General features: G+C 47.8%; 2 protein-coding genes across 10 annotated transcripts in view; one reads left to right on the top strand and one right to left on the bottom strand.

The window, feature by feature from the left end:
- Nucleotides 1-3,956, top strand: part of LOC147026334 (uncharacterized) — a 40,797-nt gene extending 36,841 nt beyond the window's left edge. For all 3 annotated transcript variants that reach the window (XR_015058291.1, XR_015058292.1, XR_015058293.1), the window contains exon 3: nt 3,377-3,956. The gene's annotated coding sequence lies outside the window, so the exon portion shown is untranslated. The remainder of the gene's footprint in view (nt 1-3,376) is intronic.
- A 19,222-nt stretch (nt 3,957-23,178) lies between these two features.
- Nucleotides 23,179-24,891, bottom strand: part of ZCCHC7 (zinc finger CCHC-type containing 7) — a 430,079-nt gene continuing 428,366 nt past the window's right edge. For all 7 annotated transcript variants that reach the window (XM_085881648.1, XM_085881650.1, XM_085881651.1 and 4 more), the window contains one exon: nt 23,179-24,691. In XM_085881648.1, coding sequence (XP_085737774.1) covers nt 24,261-24,691 — 431 coding nt within the window. In that variant the 3' untranslated portion in view covers nt 23,179-24,260. The remainder of the gene's footprint in view (nt 24,692-24,891) is intronic.

Raw genomic sequence — 24,891 nt, forward strand, 5'->3', positions numbered from 1 at the left:
CTTCTTCTTTCCGCTGCTCCCGTTAGGGGTCGCCACAGCGGATCATCCCTTATGATCCGCATAATGATTTGGCACAGGTTTTACGCCGGATGCCCTTCCTGACGCAACCCTGGTCGCCTCTTACGACACAGGGATAATTGTTTGTACATACATACATACACACACACACACACACACACACACACACACACACACACACACACACACACACACACACACACACACACACACACACACACACTCGTCGAGACCCGTGGAAATTCCTCGTAATGTAAAATGTGACTCAACCCTCCTCTCCCCTCCCCTCTTCTCTCCTCCCCCCTCCCCTCTCCTCCCCCTTCCTCCATCCCACTCTGTCTCCCTCCCCCCTCCATCTCTCCACCCTGTTCCATCCCTCCTCCCTCTTCCATCCCTCCCCCTCTTCTACTCCACCTCCCCATCCCCCTTCCACTCTCCCTCTCCCCACTCTGTCCATCTGCCTCTCCCTCCCCCACTCTCACCTCCCCCCTCCACTCTGTCCATCCTCTTCCCCTCTATCCTATTCTCTCCTCCTCCCTGCATTGTGCCCGATCAAAAACGGATATTAAAGTACGTTTTCCCTTTTAAAACTTAAATTTTCATCAGATTTTTTTTTTTTTTATTGCAAATTTATCTTAAACCATTTTAGCGACAATGACAAATCAGATATCAAATTAGAGTTGAGATGAAGCCTTAAGGGAGTCTGAATTGACTTTGCATTATAACCCTGAGATTGAAAAAAGATAGGCCTATTTTCACTTAAAATACATTTTGGTCTAAAAACACCAATATTGTCATCAGATTTTCTTTCCATTTTTTACATCCGAGTCTTAAAACATGTTAGTGACAATGAAAAATTAGATTACATATCGAATTAGAGTTAAGACAAAGTAGTGAGAGAGTCAGAAAGTGTGAGCCTAACGAAAGAGGCCGATGGAGCCTCAGAGCTATGAGGAGCGAAGAAAATGGTGGATATTTGATTTTAAGCCCTGCCCTGAACCACTCCCTGAACGGGGGAAGCCCCTCCCTGAATGAGGGAAGCCACTCCCTGAACGGGGAAGCCACTCCCTGAACGGGAGAAGCCACTCCCTGAACGAGGGAAGCCCCACCCTGAACAGACACACCAGAACAGAGTATTGTTATGGTTGTGGGTGTAGATGGCGGAATTTAAAAAGAAAGTTCAGATAGGAAAGAGTTGCTTGGTTCGTAGACGTGTAGGAGACATTTCAATGTAAATCAAGTAGGGAGACTGTTATGTGAGCTTGTGTTACTTGTCACCACATGGGGGAGGGGGTGCTGTGTTAATTAGATAGGGATTAAGACCACTTCCATCAGTATGTAATTGCCACCGTGACCTTTCCCTCTGTTTTTGGAGAACAAACCAACAATGAAAGAATTCCATTTACATAACAAGCGAGTCAAACGTCTAAGCAGGCAGAAGCCGTGCTTTCCCGGTTTTTCGTGCTAACAAGCCACGCCCAGAGGTGAATGATTAATAGGCATGACATTAGAGAGTGGGTGGAAGAAGGATGAGGTTGGAAGAGCAGACGGCAGTTGTGAGGAACATGGCTGGGACAGAGGATCTCACTTTGCTCTCCTCTCGGCGTGACGAAATGGCTGCCTGATTCTCGTATTTGTGCTGAGATGAATTGGCTCGTGTGGTGGAGCAAGATGCTGGCCATTGACTCTTGGTTAGGTCGTGAGAGACCGACCTCGAAGCCTCGTGTATATCGCCGAAGGGAGTGGCGCCATTCTGCAGAGAGCCGCGGCATTGGCAAGCGCGATCGACGAGGAGGCCGCATGGCGGTTGGTGAGCAATGGTGTTGAACACCGCCTCATGAATGTTTCCCGGCCACAGAGCGGCTTGGCGCCATTTTGGGAGGCATCTTCCCTTGCAGTGACGAAACAGTTTGGTGACTTTCAAGCTCCTGAAACTCACTCCTGGACTGGAAGCTAAGTGCCGAAATGAAGGAGGGATTATTTTTCTTTGTTTTGTTCTGTTCCCCTTGTCTGTATTTAATTCTGTGTGGAGGTGCCTCAACATTCGAGTTAGGTTACCTTAAGTCTTGATTTGTTACACTGTAACTTGATTTTTCTGTTTAATAAATCATTGTATATCTAAGTTGCTGGTGTCCGTGGATCTGTCAGGGGTTTGAGTACAACCCGTGTGCCTCTTAACCCTAACATAATTCACCACACTCATGGCCATAAGGAATAAACCCCGCGTCCACAATCACATCGGCTTCACCGCTACCTTACACATTCATTCAATGACGATAGAGGTGACAAGACAGAAGAGCAACCTCCTTCACACGTGATGTTTATGTGGGATGATGATATGATCTTGGAGGGTCGTGACTGGCTCTCCATAACTCTCGGACTCCCTGTTGTGCAGGTGCTCCTCACCTCTCTCGTCGAGCTTCGCCCTCCGGCACCCTCAGCTGTCTCTCGAGGCTTGAGCTCCCACATGTGCTGTTTCTCCCCAATCCAAACGTGAAGCGATGGTCTGGGATCAGTAGCCAGAGCACGAGATCCAACCCATGGATATATACAAACATAGCAACTGTTTGCTCCCCTGTCCCTCTGACTTTATATCCACCCGGCCCAACTCCAGCTGTATGCTCATTGGCTCATCGCGCGGCTTCTAGTCGCTTCGAGTTGTTTCTGGTCATTTTGAGCCATTTTCCACAACTTGAAGCTTTTTTGTGGTCGTGACGTGTCACTCTTTCCATTCTCGCAGGGGGTGGGAGGCTCTGAGTGAAACCGAGAATTTAGAGCATTCGTGTGGCAAGAATGGTGGGATGTTAGACACATGACAGAATGGAAGAGTGACGATTAATTCTGTCTAAACATACTTTGACACCATGTGATCCTTGTACACAAATACCGTACGCCTTATGCTGAACATTTAATAATGAAATAACTATCCTATAATATATTACTTCCATTCAACTCCGATCACATCCTTGCAACAATATTATTAGGCCTAGGAAACAAGTTAAAAAACAGAAATGTTAAGAAAACAAGGTTTACCTCGTGGGCATATAACTAAACAATCATAATGAGGTTAACCTAGCAGGCATGTCGCTCACTTTCTGATATCTTTACAGTTACACATGCACACCTTTTGTAATATTGTGGGTGAAGTTGTTCGTGCTTGAGAATTTTTTTTCCCCCTGTGTCACAGTACCGACGTACAAGCATTGCCCACTATTAAAAAAATCACATTTTCTTTTTCTTTCTCATACCTGGCAGTTTGAGAGCAATATTACATTTTGCATCCTGATGTTATTTTAGTTATCCAGAGGAAACGACTAATAAACGGTGGATTATATTTGCTCATTTATTTGTTTTGTAGGTCAAAAATGAAAACGTACGACTTCCCAATCGGACCCACTCATTGTGCCAGAAACAGATCAACGCAAAGAACGGTGAAAGGCACAGAGTGTTCAAAGTTTGTGGCAAACCAGCTTTCGATGCGACATTCTCGAGGTATTCCTTCTTACGGGTGTAAATCATCGGTGGACCCACCAACGCAGCATACTTTATTTATTTGAACATTTGTTTACGTATTTACATATTAACTTACTTGCTTTAGACATTAGCATTACATTTCTTTACTCATTTACAACTGACCGAATGATGTATTGTTATGAAAACTGGTTTTAAGTTAGCTCAACATCATATTGTGAGGTGTTGTCGTTGTGCTTCATGTATTTGCCCGATGGTATTGTGATGTGAACTTGGTAAATGGTTTAATAAGATCTGAGTCCCACCTGATTGTTCCTGTATTCATTCACAATTCACTTGAACGCCTCGTTGCTGTGAATTGGCTTAGCAAGGCCTTGGCTCGGCCTGGAACATTAAGACTGAACTGTTCACGCAAATGACATGCTTGAAGTGTTGGCATTAATATAATATTAAAACTGGGAAACCTCTGGGTTTTGCACACCAAGTCTGACTTGTTCTATTGGCTCACACACGTCATCTGCACACAGTTAAGGCCGAATCGGTTTCTCAAACCACCATCAACTTATTCACGGCGATGGAAGTACAACTACTCAGTTAATCCTTCTGACTAGTTAACAGCCAGAGTGTTCGTGAAAACATTTGGTTTAACAAAGTGTTAATGCTCGTAATGTCGGCTTGTCCTTGCTTCCCAAGGCAGTTAGCATACCTCAATCAACGTCCTGACGATTCCATCCATCGTTTTACTCAATTGGTCTGGCTTCATTCAGTCAAATTGGGACCTCTTTTGGAAATTAATAAAATATATCAGTGATCTCCCATCTTTAAGAGTGATATTGATTTTGTCTGTGAATATGCTGGAGCTCATTGCATCACTTCGAAGATAATTGGAGATCGATCTGCAAATCGCAAACAATGAAAAAAATGATTGGATTTTGGTGAAGATCTGGATCCGATAATTTTTTGAAAAGTGATTCTTCACCATTGAAAGATAGGGCCAAAAACAATAGGTAGCACAATATTTCAAAAAGTTGTGGACGGATTATGACAAAACTTGGTAAACGAGTTGGGTACGTGGCAAGAACAAGCTGATGATATTTTGGTTCAGGTCTGGATGCAGATCCCGCCTATCAGTGGGACACAAACCATAAACTGTTCAGCCTGGTGGAGGTAGACACTCTACCGAGTGCCGTTCTCGTTTGCTTCTGCTATCAGCTTCTGGCAGAGGCACAGTCTTTCAGACTCTTTGGATTAACAATATTCCTAACCTTTCCTAGGCTGATCATATACCCAAGCTGGCTTTTAGGAAGGGAGGTACCTTGGAATTCCCTGCAAAGCTAAGTCACTCACTCCTCAGCCAATCTCAATTTCTAACAACATACAAAGCATTCATCCACAGAGCATTAGCATATGGATGTCATGTGGGCTGGTGATGCCAGATTTCAACTTACATCCTTGGAAGTGGTTGAATCCAAGGTGCTAAGGGTAGTTGGAATTAATGAACAAGAGGTTGAGGTGCAAGGCTGTTAGGCAGGTTTGTCTGTGTTTGTCCTTTGCCACCACAGGCAGGTTTGTCGCCTAACATTCTTCTATCACCTCATTTTTGATTTCACCCACCTGCCCTCTTCACCATTTGTCACTCAAGCCTAACCAAGTTGCACTTGCTCACCAGCAACCCATAACAATCATCCTCCCAAAAGATTTAAGCTACCTCCACCCTCAACTTTTGACTCCCCCCCCTCCCTCCCTCTTCTCATGACTGCAGAATCGTTTGTCTGAGTCTATCCAATAAAGTTATTCTCTCCACTCCTTTAAAATGGAGAATCCTCCACGTCTCACATTATTCCCTCTTCCGATTCTTTTACATTCTCACTTTCATTCTCATCGTGTTTATTTCATTTTTTTCCAAGCCATACCTTTAATTCACAACACAAAGTGACGTCACTTTCACCATCGCAATTCTGAGCTTACCTTTACATCAAAACAAGGTCGACCTGTTTTTGTTGCTGAAGCTGTACAGGAAGGATGGAGTCCGGCGTCACTTTGGAACCGTACATCTCGATTACTTTTCGGAATTTTCTCAAACTGGTCAAAATATTGTCACGGCTGTGGAAATTCGCAGAACACCATAAAGGTCCTCAGTTCAGTTAGATCGATAAGTCTGTGTTCAGTTGGATGTCCCCACCGTTGTTTAATGGGAATTTTTAATTTTTTTTGTATACCTTGTCGAGGCTCGTATGAGAGCGAACACACAACGCACAGCAAGGGGGCATGAGACAAGAGGGGTGGGAGTGGGAGGGACAAAACAGTGGGGAACAGACACATTAGGAGATCTGTGGAAGGGAGAGGGATGGGACGGGGAACATGGGGAAGAGAAGATGGACATTGCAGGGACTTTCAGGAAGGAAAGCAGGGGAATTGAAAGAAGTGGGCTTGGGTAGATTATCGGGGTAGAAAAGATCAAGGATTTGGATGGGGAATGATAAGAGGTGGTGGTGAACAGCTGTTTTGAAAGCCTGGAGGGAAGAATGGGAAAGAATAGAGTCAGGGAGTTTATTCCAAAGGCGGGAAAAAAGAGGAATGAAAGAGTGAAGGTGAGCAGAGATTCGTGATTTTGGTAGTTTTACCAGAAGGGGGTTGTTGGCGGACCTTGAGCGCCCTGTGGAAATGTGGTGGGGACAATTTGCAGAGAGAGCAGGGGGGGCAAGGCTGGAGAGGAGACGGTGGAAGACAGAAAGATCACCGACCAACCTGCGGTGATTGAGTGAGAGGCCCAAAGATTCAGCTTCATTGCGGGAGATGCCGATGATCCTAAATGCCCTGGTTTCGACAGCGTGAAGCCGAGCAAGGTGGGAGGCAGGAGCACCAGCCCAGAGGGGAGAGCAGTACTCCATCAGGCTACGGACAAAAGCTTTGTAAGTGGTCAGGAGCTCAAGAGGGCCGAGGAAGGACTTCGCACGACGGAGGATTCCCAGTCGGCGACTGGCTTTGGAGGCGAGGTTGGAAATGTGACTTTCCCAGGAAAGGTCATGGCAGATAGTGAAACCCAGAAGCTTGAAAGAAAAGACTTCTTCCAAAGGATTGTTGAGAAAGTGGATGGGGGGTTTTCTAAACGGTCCTTTCAAAGAGACATAGTGAGAGTGTGAGATTTGTCTGGATTGAAAGACATGTTCCACATGTTGGACCAGTTTGTGATTTTATCCAGATCTGCAGTGAGCAAAGAAGCTGCTGCTTGCCGGTCTGAGGGATGACAGATGGTACGGCAGAGGGTGGAGTTGTCGGCAAAGAGAAATAGAGGATTTTCCAGAGAGTCGGAGAGATCATTGATGAAAATCAGAAAAAGAACAGGGCCCAGAACGCTACCTTGAGGAACTCCAGCCTGGACAGGAAGGGGGGATGAAAGAACTCCATTTAGGGCCACACGTTGACTGCGACAGGAGAGAAAGTCTGCGAGCCATGAGTGGAGATGGCCTTGGATACCATGGGAAGAGAGTTTGGTGAGTAGTGCAGGGTGCCAGACTGTGTCAAAAGCACATGATATGTCCAGGGATACGGCTGGCATTGAGGACCTCCATCCATTGATGGGAGAGCAGGAGCAGCATATCCAGGGTAGAGTGACCTGGTCTGAAACCAAATTGATGATCGGAAATCAAGCCATTGGAGAAGTGGAAGGATTTCATGTCTGAAGCGATGATGGATTCCATAACCTTGCTGATGATTGGGAGAAGGCTGATTGGTCTGTAGTTGCAGGGATCTGTTTTTGCACCTTTTTTATGCAGGGCAGGGATGTTTGCAGATTTCCAAGCAGATGGCAGATGGCAGATGACCTTGAGCAAATGAGAGGGTGAATAGAACAGAGAGAGGGTGAGCAAGAGCAGATGAGCAGGCTTTGAGGACACGTGGGCTGATGCCGTCTGGATCGGTTGCAGAATCTGAGTCGAGGTTAGAAAGCAAGCTCTCCACCTTGTTGGGAGAAAAGGACACAGTGTCCAGGGACAGTTGGCTGTGACTGGGTAAGGTGGGTAGAGAAAGTGATGGGTTTTGGACACAAGATTTAGCTGCAAACACCGAGTTTAGGCATTCAGCTTTTTCACGTGCGGTATCAGCAGTGCGGCCATTTGAGGTAAGGGAGGGGATGGAGGGGGAACATACACCAGAATCAGATTTGATTAAACGCCACCAGGATTTTGAGGAGGGAGAGAGGTTTGAGAGTTCAGACTTGAGATGAGAAAGATGTTGTTTTCTGGCTCTCCTGAGGGTAGATACACACTTGTTCCGAGCTTTATGGAAGGAACTGCGATTGCCCTCAGTTGGGTTTGCTTTCCATGAGGCAAAGGCAAGTTGTTTCAGGACAACTGCCTCACCACAAGCTTCAGTAAACCAAGGGCGGGAGGAAGAGTAGGACAACTGAACACGAGAGGGGATAAATCTGTGCATGAGGGAGAGCAAGTTTCTTTGAAAGAATTCCCAGGATGAGTTGATGTTGGAGAAAGTAGCGATGGGAGACCAGTCTAGAAGTTTGATGGCTGCTTGGAGAGCCTACCAGTCGGCTTGAGTGAAATGCCAGACTCGATGGCGGTGAGGTGGTTCTCCAATAACAGCCAGAGAGATGTCCACTTTGACAAGGATGTGATCAGAAGAACCGATTGGAGCGGAGGGAAGAGCAGCAGATATTGTCCGGGAAATTTGTCACAATCAGATCCAGAAGAGACGGAGTACCATTGGTTGAGATCTGGGTCGGGAAGTTGACCAATTGAGTCAGTCCCAATGAGTCGCAGAAAGCTTTTGCTGAGGTGCCATGACAGGTGAGAGAGGTGCCCACACCAAGCCAACTGGCATGATTACAATTGAAGTCACCACATAAGAGGAAGAGAGAGTTTGGATGAGAAGATAGAAGATGGTCCATGTTTTCGGATAGTGAGGTGTAGATGGAGTCATCACTGTTTGGTGGACGGTACAGTACACATATAAACATGAGGTGGGAGTGGAGGGGAAGCCGCAGCCAGAGGTATTCCTGGGGGTGTGGGGGAGTGAGGGCAGTGCATGGAGAGTGAGGAATAGAGTCTTTGATGAAGAAAGCAACACCTCCACCAGGACGAGGCTCAGGTCTGTCATACCGGAGGAGGGAGTAACCGGGGAGAGATACTTGGGAGTCAGACACGTCTTGGGAGAGGAAAGTTTCTGTTCGGCAGATTATGTCTGGTTTGTCAGTGGCAGCCTGTAGGAAAGATCTGAAAGGTTTGAGCGAAGGCCCCGGATATTTGAGGTCCATACTTTTAATGAAGAGGTAGGGGAGGAGGCTTTGGGTGCAGGGGGTGGGGGAGGGGGAGGGTAGGACAAGGGATAAGGGGGGAGGTAAGGAGAGTTGTTGACCGAGTGCGGGGATTGCAGAATAGCTTGGGGAGGGGGCCGAATGAGGAGGAGAAAAGGCTCTGTATGCTGGGGGAGAGGGGAGACAAGAGAGGGGGAAGAAGGCAGTTGAGGATTTGAGGAGGTGGAGTGAAGAGATGGAGGTGAGAGGGCAGTGGAGGGAGGCAGCTTGGTGGATGAGAGGGGGGCAACTTTGAGAAGGATGAGTGAGGGGGCAACTTTAAAGAAGGATGAGTGAGGGGGACGAAAGGTGGGAGAAAGGGGAGGGGGGAATTTTTGAGAAAGGTGAGGGGGAGGCTTGGAGGGAGAAGAGTGGGATGGTTGCTTTGAGAGCGAGAGTGAGGGGCGAGTTGGCACTGAAGTTGGAAAAAAAGAATGCTTGATGGAAAGCGAACATTCATAGCAAACTGGGGTTTTTTAAAGTTTTCGGTCAGAGATGCGATTTAACACAATTCTTGATGGATGCAATAAAGGCGAATTCAGAGAATGGAGAGAAGAAACGCTGTAACAGTCGGATTTTTTAGGCAAGGAATGAAGGAAAGGTCGAATTGAGAGCAGTCTGTTAAAATAGCAGAAGAGTAGTGCATTATGAAACAGTAAAGAGTACCACACGTGTGAGAGAGGAAGATGAAGCATTATAAGATCGTTTTTGTTATTATTGTTAATGTTTGAGAAAGTTAATTATTCGTGTCACAGGCTGTGATCTTTGAGATAGCCGTTTTTCTTTCACTATTGTTGTTTTGGACCAACCACGAACATCACTCTCATCAACCGCTTAACAACAACCACAACCACACCTGCCTCTCAACAACCATGCCATCCTCACCACTCCACCAGCAATCGTCAACATCTCCACACCACAAAGATCGCCTCACCTTCGTCTCCGAAATGACGCCATCTTTGCACCAGCCGCGGTGAGTCTCCAGCGAACAACGTCGCTGAAAACCAACGCGGGGGGTTTCGTTGTGAGCGCAAGTCTGGTGATTTCTACCACGTCCGCTCTGTGGAGGCTTCGCCTCGGAAAACGGATCACAGGAGAGAAGGGGGCGGGGCCTATGGGGGTCGAAGGTGATGATTTCAAACACTACGGCTCGCTCTTGGAGAATTGGATCCAGAGGGTCGATGATTTCCGCGACGTCCGCTTTCCGCGCAGAGGTGAGAGGGAGGAGATCATATCTCGTCTCTCCAGCCCTATAAAAGGCCGCGCAGAGCGCCAGTTCATCAAGTCGAGTCGGTCTGGAGTCGAGTCGAGTGAAGTCGGGTCTGGAGGCGAGTCTGGAGAGGTCGAGGAGCTGCGCGGAAGTCTGGAGCCTGGCGCTTGGAGCCTTCAGTCGGTGGAGAGGTTCGGACACCAGGAGGAGACGCGAGCTGGGAGCGCAGCCCCACCTGCTGTGCCGCGCAGACCTGCGCGCTCGTGCACGAGCCGGAGAGAACTCGCCAACCAGCTCCGAACGGTCCGAGGTGATCGGGCTTCGGGACAGTCCGAGCAGCGCGAGGGATGTACGGGCTCTTAAAGAGAGCATCAACTCAAAAAGAGCGAAGGCCCGTTTCTTTCCTCTCAGGTGTTGCCGGCCGGGGCCCGAACCACCAGGCCTGAGCCAGACCGCGGTTACGCTAGCTGCCGTGGGTAAGGAGTGTCGTGGGTCGCCCAGCGAGGAAGGTAACCTGTGCAGCCTCTGCGGTCTACACGGCTCCACGTTATAAAGGCCCACAGGCCCAGTCTGACTCCCCTGTCGATGGGGGTGGTCTTTTTCCTGGGGTTTTGCTTTCGAATGCAGGTTGTGGCGCTGTCTTATAAGTAAAAATCTGTTAAGTGACTGTATATAATTGCTCATAGACAGTTGTCGTGCTTCGCCTTGCCCGTGTCTTTGTCCCCGTCCAGCAGTCTTCATAAAACAACTGCATGCGTGTTTTGCTTTTGTTGACTGTATAAGTGTTTTTCATTGCTTTCTGGTATATGTGTGTAGAAATAATAAATGTGCTTGTGTGAATGTTACCCGTTCGTCACGTCATTTTTCCCCCATTGAACCGCTATCTCGCTCTCGCAATACTAGTTGGTTTTTAAATAACCGATAAATAGGATGGGGTCCGGCGAGGTCTGGCGATAATACCCGCTCGGTTATCCCAGAACGGAATGAACCGCTTCAGCGGTTCGTGTCCAAGCATGCCTTCGCCGAAGTACGGTCCCTCGGTAGGTTACTCGCGCAGGTACTTCAGTATATAGATATTCGGCGATTGACCCTATTTTGCATGGGTAGAATACGGACTGGGCCATGGTGGGATTAAAAACCCACCCGTGACTGGTTTCGGGCGTTGTTCCAGAAAGTCACGACCTAATTGTCCGTTTGGTGGGCGAGCGGCCTTTATTAGTTAACGCGGTCACTCGCACGCTGGGCGGTGTAGATTCGTAACACTGGTGTTCAGGAGTGTGGGATTCAAATCCATCCCGCCTCCAGCCAAATTAACGGGAATCGGATCAGGGGTGTGTAGAGCGGCCCTCGATTCCCATCAAATTGCGAGCATTTAAATTTTTTCCGAGAAGCAAGATGGCGTTTCAAGGCGAACGGGTGCAGGGTGGTTTAGAAATGTGTATTGATGTAGGATCCATGGCCCCGGACGGTTCTTTTTATTATCACCCACCACTAATAGTAATCAGTGGGGCAGCTCACCCTCATATACTGAGCATGAACTTTGCCGACAAACGAACTCGAAGTCGCACAATAGCGGCGCGATCGCATCTCAGCGCAACACGGAGCAAGCTGCTATTATTGGCACAGCGAACGGCACGACACAAGGCGGGTGCTCCCAGCCACCGTTTCAAACCACGTGGTTATGGCAGGCGAGGCAGGCAGACATTGACAAGCTTCAGGCACAACTGGAGGAAGAACAAAGGCAAACAAAGCTAGAAGAGGAAAAACGGAAACAAGATTTGGAATAAAAAAAACTGAAGGGAGAGGTAGAAGAAGGCAATAGGAAAAAAAGAAAGCCTCGAACAGAAGATAAAAGAGGGGAGAAATATCTGGAGGAAAGGAAGGAAGAATTGTTGGAAAAATCAAGACAGTTCAAAGAACTACAGGGAGAAATGAGGAAAGTAGAGGGGAGTACCCATAAGCTGGAACAGGAGAAGAGCAAACTGAACAAAAGAATGGAGGAAGCTTGCAAATTGAGGGAAGAATGGAAAAAAAGCTGGGAGAAGGAAAAAAGTGAACACGATTTGGAATTGGAACATCTGAAGGAAGAGGTAAGAACAGGCAATCAAGAAAGAGAAAGCCTATATCGGAAGATAAAAAGAGGAGAAGAATGGCTAGAAATTAACAAGGAATACGGTAAGAAAATGAACGAATTGAGGATGGAAGCATTGGAGTGTTGGGAGATGCAAGAAAGGGTAGTGAAGGAAACAACGAGATCGCAGAATGAGGAACAAAAGAGACAGTGGAATAAGAAACAAAAGGAACACGAATTGGAAATTCACCAACAAAAGGAGAGGAGCAAGAGAATGGATGAAATGAGAAAGAAAGTATGTGAAAGAGGTGTGGAGATGAGGACGGAATTAGAAAAGAAAGCTTCTGAGTTACTGAAACACCAAAACAAAGAAATGGGATTACAAAACGAACTGAAGATGTTGAGTGAGGAAAGAATGAGAAAGGAGAGTGAAACGTTAAGGAACCACACTGTGCAGATCGAAAAGTTCGAAGCCAAGGCCAGATTAAAGAATGAGATGCAAGAAAGAGTCATGAAGGAACAAGGAATGAGACATGGGGAAGGAAATCAGCCAATTGAAGGAAACAACGAGATTAGAGAAGGAAGAACAAGAGAAGCAGTGGAATAAGAAACAAAAAGAACAAGGAATGAAACAGGAAAGGGTGATTAACCAATTGAGGGAAACTATGAGATTGGAGAAGGAAGAACGTGAGAGACAGTGGGATAGAAAACAAAAAGAACATGGATTTGAGGTTGACCAATTGAAAGAAAAAGCAAGGTTGGAGGACGAGGAGATAGTCAAAGAATATGGAATGAAACAGGAAAATGAAATCAACAAAATGAAGGAAACAACGAGATTGGAGAACGAGGAACAAGAGAGACTGTGGAATAAGAAACAGAAAGAAGAACGAATGAAACAGGAAAGGGAGATCAACCAATTGAGGGAAACTATGAGATTGGAGAATGAAGAACATGAGACGGTGGAATAGAAAACAAAGAAAACGAGTTTGAAGTTAACCAACTCAAGGAGAGAGCAGTATTTGAGTCCATGGAGATGGAAAAACTCCGGGAAGAGAACGAACAACTCAAAAAGCTCAGAGAGGAAGAACGACTCAAAAGGAGCCAGGAAGTAGAACGGTACAATAAGGTGGGATGTGTGACATCACCACAGGGAGTAATGTTAATGGTGCAGGACTTGATTGACACCACTTGTCGGATGAAAGAACAATTAGGGCAAACCCTGATAAAGGAGACACAAATAAAAATGGAGACGAGGGAAATAACAGAAACGACGAAGGAAAAGGAAGTATTACCAGAGACACGGGAGATAGACCGAGTCGAGACCGAATTAAATAGACGCAAAGAGACAACAGAAATAAAATGTATAGAGACTCGGGAGATAGAAAAAGTAGAGGAGAGACTACACAATAAAGACGGGGTGAAAGACGAGCACACACACATGCAGTTAGCGGAGGACGATAAGGGGAGCTCGGGGAATGTGTCGTGACCCGGTGCAAGCAGCCGGATAGCCTCCTTCAGGAATGGAGGGAGACGCTATGCTCCATTGAAGCGGATCACGACCAGGTGGGTCCGGTCGTGCCGAATGAGTTAGACGGGGCGAGTGCTGTTGACGGGTGCACACGGAGCTTGGGGGTGTGAAGGCCCCGGAACCCCTTGTAGTGGCACAAATCCCCATTGTGAATGTCCCGGTGTGTGTGTTCACAAGTGTGGCGAAATGTGTGCTGCAACACACGCATAGCGTGGATGAAAGGCTGTGTGTTAGAAGACCCGCGTTTGTGAGTAAAATGGTGTGCAAGGTTGCGAGTGAGCCGAAGTGCATGCCTCCCAGCACACCGTGTGTGGATGAAGCACCGTGTGTGGAAGAGACAGCGTGTGCGAGTGAAAAGGTGTGTGTGAGTGAAGCCCCCTGTGCAAGTGACAGGCCGTGTGTGAGTGGAACCATGTGTGCGAGTGAAAGGGCATACGTGAGTGAACGGGCGTGTGTGAGAGGTCGCTGTATGTGAGGGAGATGGCGATCGGCATGCGGGAACATGCAACCGCATGTCCGAGTGTCATGGTGAGGTGCGTGAACCTCGTGGCACGTGGAAGTTTGTACGCGAGAGCGCGACGACGACGGTGCCTGACAAAGGCCGAGTAGCCGACGGACAAAGGCCGAGTAGCGGCCGTAGCTGTTTTGGGGACCGTGCCGGGTTTGCACGGCAGCGCGCGCTGGATCCGTGCTGTGCGTCGCACGAGGCCGCCACGTGCACGCCTGCGGGAGTGAAACCCGGTCCGTAAACGCACGCGGTGGATTTGCCGATCCCGCGGACCGACAGAAGGTAGGCTGGAAATGGATTTGGTCCGGATGGGTTCTCCACGCGAGCGTGTGTAAAGCTCCGACGAGCAGAGCACATGTGTTCGCGTGGGGAACCCCTCGAAACGCGAGGCTTATTTTGGATGCGCAGGGTGACGTCATGGCTGTACGTATGGTTGGAATCCGGCAGGAGGGGAAATCCCTGCCGGATGGTACCGTCCGAGGAGGCACGAGGTGCGCGAAGCGCGAGCAGCTGCCATGACGTCACGGGGAAGGAGCGCAGGTTGCGAGTTGCCGCGCTGGTGTGTGCATAAGAAAAACAAGTGAAATCCTTCAATACAGCGCGTGTGGTGAATCAAATGAGTACACTAATGTTAAAATATGCAAGTTATGCTTTTTCAGTTGAGAAACAATTAAAAAGCGTACTTAATATTTGAAATGCAAAAATCTTGTTATTATTGTGATAAGCACCTTCATATATATATATATAACATAAGGAATGAAATCATTCGATACAGCGTGGCAGGAGACCGCAAAAGAATGATGGCATAAGAAGAACTTATTAGAAGTTTACCGATTTCTTGATATTCATCACAAATTCAGGTCCAGCCTTGTAGACCATTGCAGTTGGAAAAGGGCTGAACGTCAGATTGAGTGCGTGCTTCGCGATGCGGCACCCCCGCGTGACCAGGACAGCCGTTCACAGTGAGATCACATTCCAACGGAAATCAAATTTTCACAAATATCGATGAAGACTCGTGGATGAAGAAAATGTCGAAAGCCGTCACTAAACTTTTTAACGTTGATCAAAAAAAGAAAATCGTACAAATTAAAACAAGGAGAAAAAGATTATTATTAATGACGCAGTGAAGTGATTCGGGTTATGAAACAGATACCTGTGTGTTGCAAGTGGATCGAGGAGAATAATTCCTTCCGTTCCTCCACGTTTCAACCAATCAAAACGACGCATCGCCTTTCCTCCTTGGTCATTACCATCTGTCAGAGGTTATCGCCACCTCTTCACTACTTTGACCAATCAAAGCTCGCTCTGATCCAGAGCTTGTCAGAATGCAGCACGAGGTACATCGCCGAACGTGATTGGTCCAATGGTGTCACGTGCCGCCGAGGATTGGTGATGGAGCATGAGGTACATCACGAACATGATTGGTCCAGTCCTGTTTGCTGGAATCCTCGTGCATAACACCGCCCACACAACACACGTGGTGTCCTTTGACCAATCAGGAGCAGTGCAGTTACAGTATCGTTTCCTTCAGCTCGATTGGTCTTGTCCTGCTCGTGATGTTTTCTGTTTTTTTTTTTCGTTCTTGTTGAATCTGTGAGGAGATTATTTTTTCGTTCTTGTTGTAAGTAAATTTCAACTACTAATGCATGACGAAACACTTGTTTATGGCTTATATTAAAGAGAATGATGGCATAAGAAGAACGTAGCTTTCAGCGTTCGGCGCGAAATGCCAAGGTGGACGGAAATGACGTCTTTCGTTCGTTCGTACATGAGGGGAGCGTTTCTTCGTTTTTTTTCCGTCAAGCATTAAATTAAATGGTTTTCACATATATAACACATTCGTTTCACAAATTTCCATTGAAATACTCGGGTATTTCCGTCAATTGTCGCCATTTCCGTCGAGGTTACGCACTGCATCTGCCGGACGGCCGTCATTGGCTGTCTTGAGGCACGTGGTGGGGGGGGGGGAGGAGGGGACACTGGACCCACCGGAGACGTGATAGACGACGCCGGGGACATTTCAAACTCGGTGCAATTGTATACAGTGCACGCCCTGTAAAAAAGCATGCCTCGCTTCGGGTGAACAGGATTCCCGGGCAAGGGGTGGAAGGACCCCCCTGTCCTGGGAACAGGATACAACAAGTTAGGGGGAAGGGTTAGTGTTAGTTAGACCGGCTTCATTGGGCAGGGATAAGTCCTCATGGAGCCCGTGGAATGGATTAGTTAGAGGGATTTTAGGATAGATTTAGGATGGAGTATGGGATTATTTGAGGACAGAGACCGACTTTGAGTGTGTAGAGGGGACGTAGCTTAGCTACGTTGATTAAAAGGATGTGCTATAGTGTAAGGGATGACGAGGGAGCACGAGGGTGTTAGGGGATGCAGTGAGAAGAATGGAAGTGATCAGCGATGTGTGAGAAGAGAAGTGGAAAATGTACTTGGTGAGTGAGTGAGGCCAGCGGGTCTGTGTGTATGGAGCGAATGTGTTATGCATGGTGCGATGAGTGATTGGGGGGAGGAGTGATTCCCACCTAAGGGACCCTGGGGTCAGTGTAAAGTGAGTTAGTGAGTTAGTCAAATTGACAAAATGGAGGTCGTTTTGCTGTTGGTGGGAATGTAGGCTCGAAACCCATTTGAAGGGGTGCAGGAGCCCTGTTGACGGGCTGGGAGCGTGGATGCGAACGGTGAGTATCGCTGAGTGGATACCCCGAGCACTGGGCTAGTCGGCCGCGGTAGGCCAAGGATCCATGGGGGGCCGGGATAACGTAGTGGGCACGGGTGGGCCCGCATGATGCGGGGCCCAGGGTGCCATTGGCCACATGGGCAGTGTATTGGGCATGGGCACCCAGGGAAGGGGCCCGGGGCGCCAGCCTGCCACGTGAGCATTTCAGGGGAGTCGCCAGGGAGGGCACTCCCTGGTGTTTAGGGAGCTGGTAGGCTCGGAGACAGTTGTAGTGCCCAGGGGTGCCATCATTGGAGAATCGGCAGAGGGTAGTTCCTGGCAAGGGAGCCACGCGTCCCAGCCACGAAACCGTGCAAGGGCATGACGGAAAATTGGAGGACGAGGCCCGAAATTGTAAGGACACCAACACAGGCGACGGGAATCTTGGTTTTTAGAACCGATAGTTTAAGCGAGAGGCGCTTTTGGAAAGCCCCGGGGTAGTTAACAGTTAAATGGTTAGGGTAGATAGGAAGTGTACCCCTCCGCACCATCCATTCCTTCGCTCTCGTTGTGGGCCGCTGGACCCACCTTGGGTTCGTAGATCGCTGAAATCTGAGGAGGCCGTTTTGAGGCTTAGATTGGGCCTCGACACAGGACGCTAGCTAGCTCTCCCTTATTCCCCTCCAGGAAGGGAACATAGGGGTTGGGAGTCAGCCAGATGACAATAGGTTAGCCAAACAGAGACCATAAAGGGGGTTAGGGAGACGATTTATAAAGGGGGAAATAAAGATAAAATAAAACAAAAAAATAAGATGGGGCTAAATTTGTTTTGTTTGCAAACAAAGGGAGTGGGTATGGACAGAGACAGGCAAAGGCGATAGGTTGGGAGGGAGATAGTAGGGTAGGTCCGAGCCTGCCTTCCGAGTGGCCAGCACCACCGCACTCCCTCCACGAACCTCATTACTGCAAGGCCTGTGCTGGTCGGATCATCTGCCAGCTTGTTTTGCTACAAGGCCTGTGCGGGTCATTCATCTGCCAGCTGTTTTGCTGCAAGGCCTGTGCTGGCCAGTTCATCTGCCAGCTGTTTTTCTGCAAGGCCTGTGCCGGCCAGTTCATCTGCCGGCTGTTTTGCTACAAGGCCTGTGCCGGTCAGCTTCACCACCGGACCGTTTTGCTACAATGGCCTTGTTTTGCCTTGCCATGCCTTGTCTGCCTGCCTTTGCCTTGACCCCATGCCTGCTAGCCCTTCTGTTTTGCATTTGCCCCCATTCATTACCATGTGCGCCAGGATCATCGCGCGTTCTGCAGGGACTGGCCCTGAAGGCAGCCGCATCACGGGACTGCATTGGCAGCCCGTGCACCGTGTGTTCCATCCATCCATCCATCCATTCATTGCTTGTGTTTGCTTGAGTCAGATCATCGTGCGTGCTGCATGGACTGCCCTGTAGGCAGCCGCATCATGGGACTGCATTGGCAGCCCGTGCACTGTTTTGTTGCTCGAGTCAGATCATCACGCGTGCTGCAGGGACTGCCCTGTAGGCAGCCGCATCATGGGACTGCACTGGCAGCCCGTGCACCATTTTGTTGCTTGAGTCAGATCATCACGCGTGCTGCAGGGACTGCCCTGTAGGCAGCCGCACACGGGACTGCACGGTCAGCCCGTGCACCGCTTGTGTTCACTGCGCTCATTTCAAGGGGGAGGCCTAGGACTGCGTGTGAGCAGCCGGCCACATTCCCTGTCACCTGCAAACCAGAGACTGCGTGTGAGCAGCCTGGCTCCCTGCTTTTCTTTTCCCGCAGAGTCCATCAGTCCTGGGCCATGGTTTAGTGTAAAATTTGTAAGTTAAGTTGTAAAATTGTACATCAGTTGCGCCCCCTGCATGTGTGTCTCAGCGCCGGCAATTTATTTCAGTCGTCTGCATGACTGGGTTTGTTTAGTTAGTTACTCAGCCCATAGGTTATTTATTTTTGGGACACCAATAAACTAAATGTTGCACTCAGGGATCTGAAGATAAAACGTACTAGGGGAAACTTACACATGATGGCACACGAAAATTTGACGAATCGGGATGAGTCTGTAAAAAGGGGAGGGGGTAGTGTTACGGCTGTGGAAATTCGCAGAACACCATAAAGGTCCTTAGTTCAGTTAGATCGATAAGTCTGTGTTCAGTTAGATTTCCCCTCCGTTGTTTAATGGGATTTATTCGTGTCACAGGGCTGTGATCTTTGAGATAGCCGTTTTTCTTTCACGATTGTTGTTTTGGACCAACCACCAACATCACTCTCATCAACCGCTTCATAACAACCACAACCACACCAGCCTCTCAACAACCACGCCATCCTCACCACTCCGCCAGCAACCGTCAACATCTCCACACCACAAACATCGCCTCACCTTCGTCTCCGTAGCGACGCCATCTTTGCACCAGCCACGGCGAGTCCCCAGCGAACAGCGTCGCTGCAAACCGACGCGGGGGGTTTTGTTGTGAGCGCAAGTCAGGTGATTTCTACCACGTCCGCTCTGTGGAGGCTTCGCCTCGGAAAACGGATCACAGGAGAGAAAGGGGCGGGGCCTGTGGGGGTCGAAGGGTGATGATTTCAAACACGTCGGCTCGCTCTCGGAGAATCGGATCCAGAGGGTCGGTGATTTCCGCGACGTCCGCTTTCCGCGCAGAGGTCAGAGGTCAGAGGTGAGAGGGAGAAGATCAGATCTCGTCTCACCAGCCCTATAAAAGGCCGCGCAGAGCGCCAGTTCATAGAGTCGAGTCGGTCTGGAGTCGAGTCGAGTCAAGTCGGGTCTGGAGAGGTCGAGGAGCTGCGCCGAAGTCTGGAGCCTGGCGCTTGAAGCCTTCAGTCGGTGGAGAGATTCGGACACCAGGAGGAGACGTGAGCTGGGAGCACAGCCCCGCCTGCTGTGCCGTGCAGAGCTGCGCGCTCGTGTACGAGCCGGAGAGAACTCGCCAACCAGTTCCGAACGGTCAGAGGTGATCGGGCTTCGGGACAGTCCGAGCAGCGCGAGGGACGGATGGGCTCTTAAAGAGAGCATCAACTCAAAAAGAGCGAAGGCCCGTTCGTTCCTCTCAGGCGTTGCCGGCCGGGGCCCGTACCACCAGGTCTGAGCCGGACCGCGGTTACGCTAGCTGCCGTGGGGAAGGAGCGTCGTGGGTCGCCCAGCGAGGAAGGTAACCTGCGCGGCCTCGCGGAGCCTCTGCGGTCTACATGGCTCCACGTTATAAAGGCCCACGGGCCCAGTCTGACTCCCCTGTCTATGGGGGTGGTCTTTTTCCTGGGGTTTTGCTTTCTAATGCATGTTGTGGCGCCGTGTCTTGCAAGTAAAAACCTGTTCAGTGACTGTATATAATTACTCATAGACGGATGTAGTGCTTCGCCTTGCCCGTGTCTTTGTCCCCGTCCCGCAGTCTTCATAAAACAACTGCATGCGTGTTTTGCTTTTGTTGACTGTATAAGTGTTTTTCATTGCTTTCTGGTATACGAGTGTAGAAATAATGAATGTGCTTGTGTGAATGTTACCCGTTCATCACGTCATTTTCCCCCATTGAACCACTATCTCGCTCTCGCAATACTAGTTGGTTTTTAAATAACCGATAAATAGAATCGGGTCCGGCGAGGTCTGGCGATTTATACCCACTCGGTTATCCCAGAACGGAACGGACCGCTTAAGCGGTTCGTGTCCAAGCATGCCTTCACCGAAGTACGGTCCCTCGGTAGGTTACCCGTGCGGGCAATTAGGTATATCGATATTCGGCGATTGACCCTATTTTGCGCGGGTAGAATACGGACTGGGCCGTGGTGGGATTAAAAACCCACCCGTGACTGGTTTCTGGCGTTGTTCCAGAAAGTCACGACTGAATTGTCCGTTCGGTGGGCGAGCGGCCGTTATAAGTTAATGCAGTCACTCGCACGCTGGGCGGTGTAGATTCGTAACAATATTGTCACATGTACGGAGAGGCACACAAGATGCCTGCTTGCTAACATGACCGCACACACAGGGTTCCACCCACGAATGACCGAATGATATGATTTGCCAAATTCAAATCCGTGGTGGAAAGATGGTCTTCACACAAAAAAATCCAACGGCTTGGCCCAGCTGACACCTACATTAGAGAAGCATAATCGTCCCCAAGTTTGTCTTTAACAATTTAATCATAATGGTGGCAAAAATTTAAAGCACAAGTATGTTCAACAAAAAACTATTGGACACAAGGTATAAATCCAAGAGGCCTCAATGGAGGACACACGCAAACCACGTCCGACATACATACCTAATGATATATAACAGTGTGTATTTGTCTGTCCCCTTTCATAACGATGATTTGAGTGGGGTTTTAAAGGCCAATCTTTTGATGCGACTGCATGTTCACGATGGTCTATTTTTCAGGATTAAAAAAAAAACTCAAAAAACATTTTTCATAAAAGAGTAATTACATCTCTTCTATTGGAATTGTAGACGGTGACTTGCAAACCGAGCCTCAAAGGCGGTGTGCAGAAGCGTTTTGTAAATAATAATAAATACAGGGCACAGGGAGGTGAAATTCGCTGCGCATTATGTGTAATGCGCACAGAGTAAAAGGAGTGTTCATTTATGTCCATAGGATGTTTAATAAATGAAGATACCAGCACACCAGACGCTTGCTTTGGCACGCTCACAAGGCTGCACCATCGAAACGTAACGTCCCAGAAGATAAACAAAATTGGGTCACATCTGTACATGTAGTGTTTTAAAATAACACCTTTTTTCTTGCTACAAAACATCATATGTTCCAGTTTAATAAAATAACTCCAAGCCGACATTTTGATAGGCTTTTGTACGAGTTGATTTATAAAACTAACTACGCCCTGCTGTGACCAGAGATGTCCAATAGTTTATTTGTTGATTGCAGAGGGCCAGTTGGGAATGGTGGGATGCAAATAAATAAAGCACCATTGCTGGGGTGAGAATAAGAGAGAAAAACACATACCTGAGGCCATGAAAATGGTCACTGGGACCATGTAGTCTGTGCTTCATACAGATATGAAGGGCTCACCACCCATGGGCCACACCTTGCTGTCCATGTTGTCGATGCTCCAGATCACCACTTCCCTGCATGACTCTAGTGCTACAGAGCTCTGACAAACAGGTTCCATTCTCAAGCAATTCAAGACTCTTTCACTCTCAACATCACTGGCTGTGCACTCGAGGAACTGACAACAGACCAGTCCTGTCTAACCTCCCATCCCCTCACCCCTCCCCCTCCAATCCCAGCCTCATTGTCCTTCCACAGCAATTGTAGTGCTCTGAGTCCACCCAGGGTGATAAGCCGAGCCTCCAGTGTGACTCCAGAATGGTGTGGAGTAATAATAATATAATAATAATAATAATAATAATAATAATAATAATAATAATAAAAGAGGGAGGTGGGGTGAAGGGAATCCAGGATGTGTGCGCCGTTTGCCGACAAACTAAAAACAGCGAATTTTAACCATGTGACCATGTTCGTACAACCACGCTATACATATAAAGATGTTCTATTTACAACAATGACAACATGAGGTTCCTCACTTCTTCCCAAACATGTTGCAATATCAAGTAAGTTTTCAACTTTCATTTTACCTTAAAATTTGGAAGAGGGGGTGGGGGGAGCATTTCCACATCAATAGGCCTTTCTTTAAGATTTCTAACATGTTAAGACATTACCACACCATTGGGATAAATGTGCACATATAATTCCCCTATTATATGTGCACATTTATCCCAATGGTGTGGTGATGTCTTGGAAAATATGGACGGACCTTATGCTTCAAATTTTGTCAAAGATAAGAAAATTTCCCTTCAACAACTTCTGCTCTTATAACCAGTCATCAAATATATAAAGCGAGCTCAGTCTTGGCGTGCCTGCCTGCGTCCGTCCGTCAACAATCGTCCTCCAGGGGTCCCCTAGTAGGGGATACCACGAACCAAGCAGCAAAGCAATACATGCAGCATATAAGGTGCTGCACACACACGCATGAGGAGAGTTTGTTTCCTGGCATGGCCCGTGCCTAATTACGTACCCCAGATGGTTCGATCAAAGGAAGGAAGCAAGGATGAGGGGGAGGGCGAGAGTTTTGTTTTATTTTGATCTTCCTCTTAATGTGTTGCTGTATATCACTTGGAATTCAGAATCTAAAAAGGCTGTGATGAATATCCTCCGAACACTCTCCCCCTCTCACTTCCTGAGTGCATAGGTAGGCCAGTTCCGACACACCGCCAAATTTAATTTTCCATCAATAACAACCATTTTTTTTTTCAGCAATTGCACAAAGATTTGTATTCCCGTTAGCGAAGCGACGGGTCTTACATTCTCGCACTAAACTCAGAGGATGTGTAACAGGGGAAGGCTTTTTGTGAATACACAATTCACGAAAGGTCGACTCTTTGAATCGAGTAAATAACAAACACTTTTTGTAGGTGGAATAAAAAACAAACATCACAGATCCTCACACCAAGTCCTTGTAAATTAAAGTATGTTTGTTATATGCATCCTCCTGTGACAGAATTGTGTGCATGCATCCATGTGCACACGCACACGCGCACACACACACACACACACACACACACACACACACACACACACACACACACACACACACACACACACACACACACACACACACACACACACACACACACACACACACACACACACACACACACACACACACACACACACACACACACACACACACACACACGTTTTACCTTTTTATGTTCGACAAACTCATTTGAACTTTGGCAATGTGCATAACCCCCACATTTGCACCAGATGGCGCTCAAGTCCACCTGCAACTTGTGGGGTGGTGTATCAAATTCATTGGATCAATCAAAACTCGGGGCATAGACAAGGTCTTCAAGCCCAATTAATATAGCCCCGGCAACCGCACTCTCCCCGCTCCACCACCCCCCAACCACCTTCCTATGCCAGAAAAGAATTTGCAATGGGTCGACAAATGGAACGAAGATATATAATTTGAAGTTTGTTAATTTGAAACACAGGAAATTTGATCACGCTCAGAATTTCTGAACATTCGATGTGCATGAGTTTCTTCATGCTGTTCAATGCTTTATTAAATATCTAACGACAATGTGCCATTACACAGAAATGGCAAAATATAATGCAGACATGAAGCACATTAAAGTCGAGTCAAATGAGCGGAAAAAGTTTTTGACGAGTCAAAGAGAATTTTACTACAAAATTACATGTATTCATTTGGAAAGAAAAAGAGTTGAGAATTATTTTCATTTGAACATATCAACGATTTCCAAATTGCATATTTGACCTCTCAGTGTTCCGGGGGGGGGGGAGGGGGGTGGGGGGGACTGTAAAGCTTAAATGATCAAGTTAACATCAGAGGGTGTTTTTTTTTTGGCATTTTCATCCAAATCACTGAATATAATCTACAAATCCACCTTTTCCCCTCCTATTTATTTTCCTTCCTTTCCCTCGTCAGGGAACGCACATGGTGGGTGAAACGTTGTTTTTCGCCTTTTTCTTCTTCTTTACAGTCGGTTTTGGCCTTTTCCCTTTGGGTTCTCGACCCACTGGTGCCGCGTATGTTGTCGGATGCCATTTCTGATTTCTTAAACGTGCTGCCGCTTCACTCGTGCGATCACGTCTACTCCTCCGTTGACCCAGCAGCTTCTTTGGCCCATTGCGTACAAATCCAGTGCTGGTGGGCCTACCCTCTGTTTGCTGTCCACGCTCGAATCGCTTGTGAAAGAGCCAGTAGGGCTTGGAGTTGTGTTGGCCATTCTTCCAATGTTGCCCTTTTCTTGCTGTTTTTGGTGTGTTCCTGCAGAAGTCATCTGTATCATCGAGGCATTGTTGGATGGTCAGATTCACCATTGAGCTGTTAAGCATGCCTCGCTTCTGCAGTTCTGTGGAAGAAGGAGAAATGCAACCGGTTTCAAAAGCTGACAAGCAAGACTCAGAAAAAAAACCCAACTCTGCTCAATTTCCATGCCATGATTACAAAAAAGAAAAGTAAAATAAATGACCATTAAGTCATTTCCATCTCAAATTTTTTAAACCATGCAATTTGCACTAACTGCACAGCACAATGGTGGGTTATTCATAA

The sequence above is a fragment of the Eptatretus burgeri genome, chromosome 5 (genome assembly GCF_056783735.1).
Source record: "Eptatretus burgeri isolate ZD-2024b chromosome 5, Ebu_testis_v1, whole genome shotgun sequence".
NCBI classification, from domain to species: domain Eukaryota; kingdom Metazoa; phylum Chordata; class Myxini; order Myxiniformes; family Myxinidae; genus Eptatretus; species Eptatretus burgeri.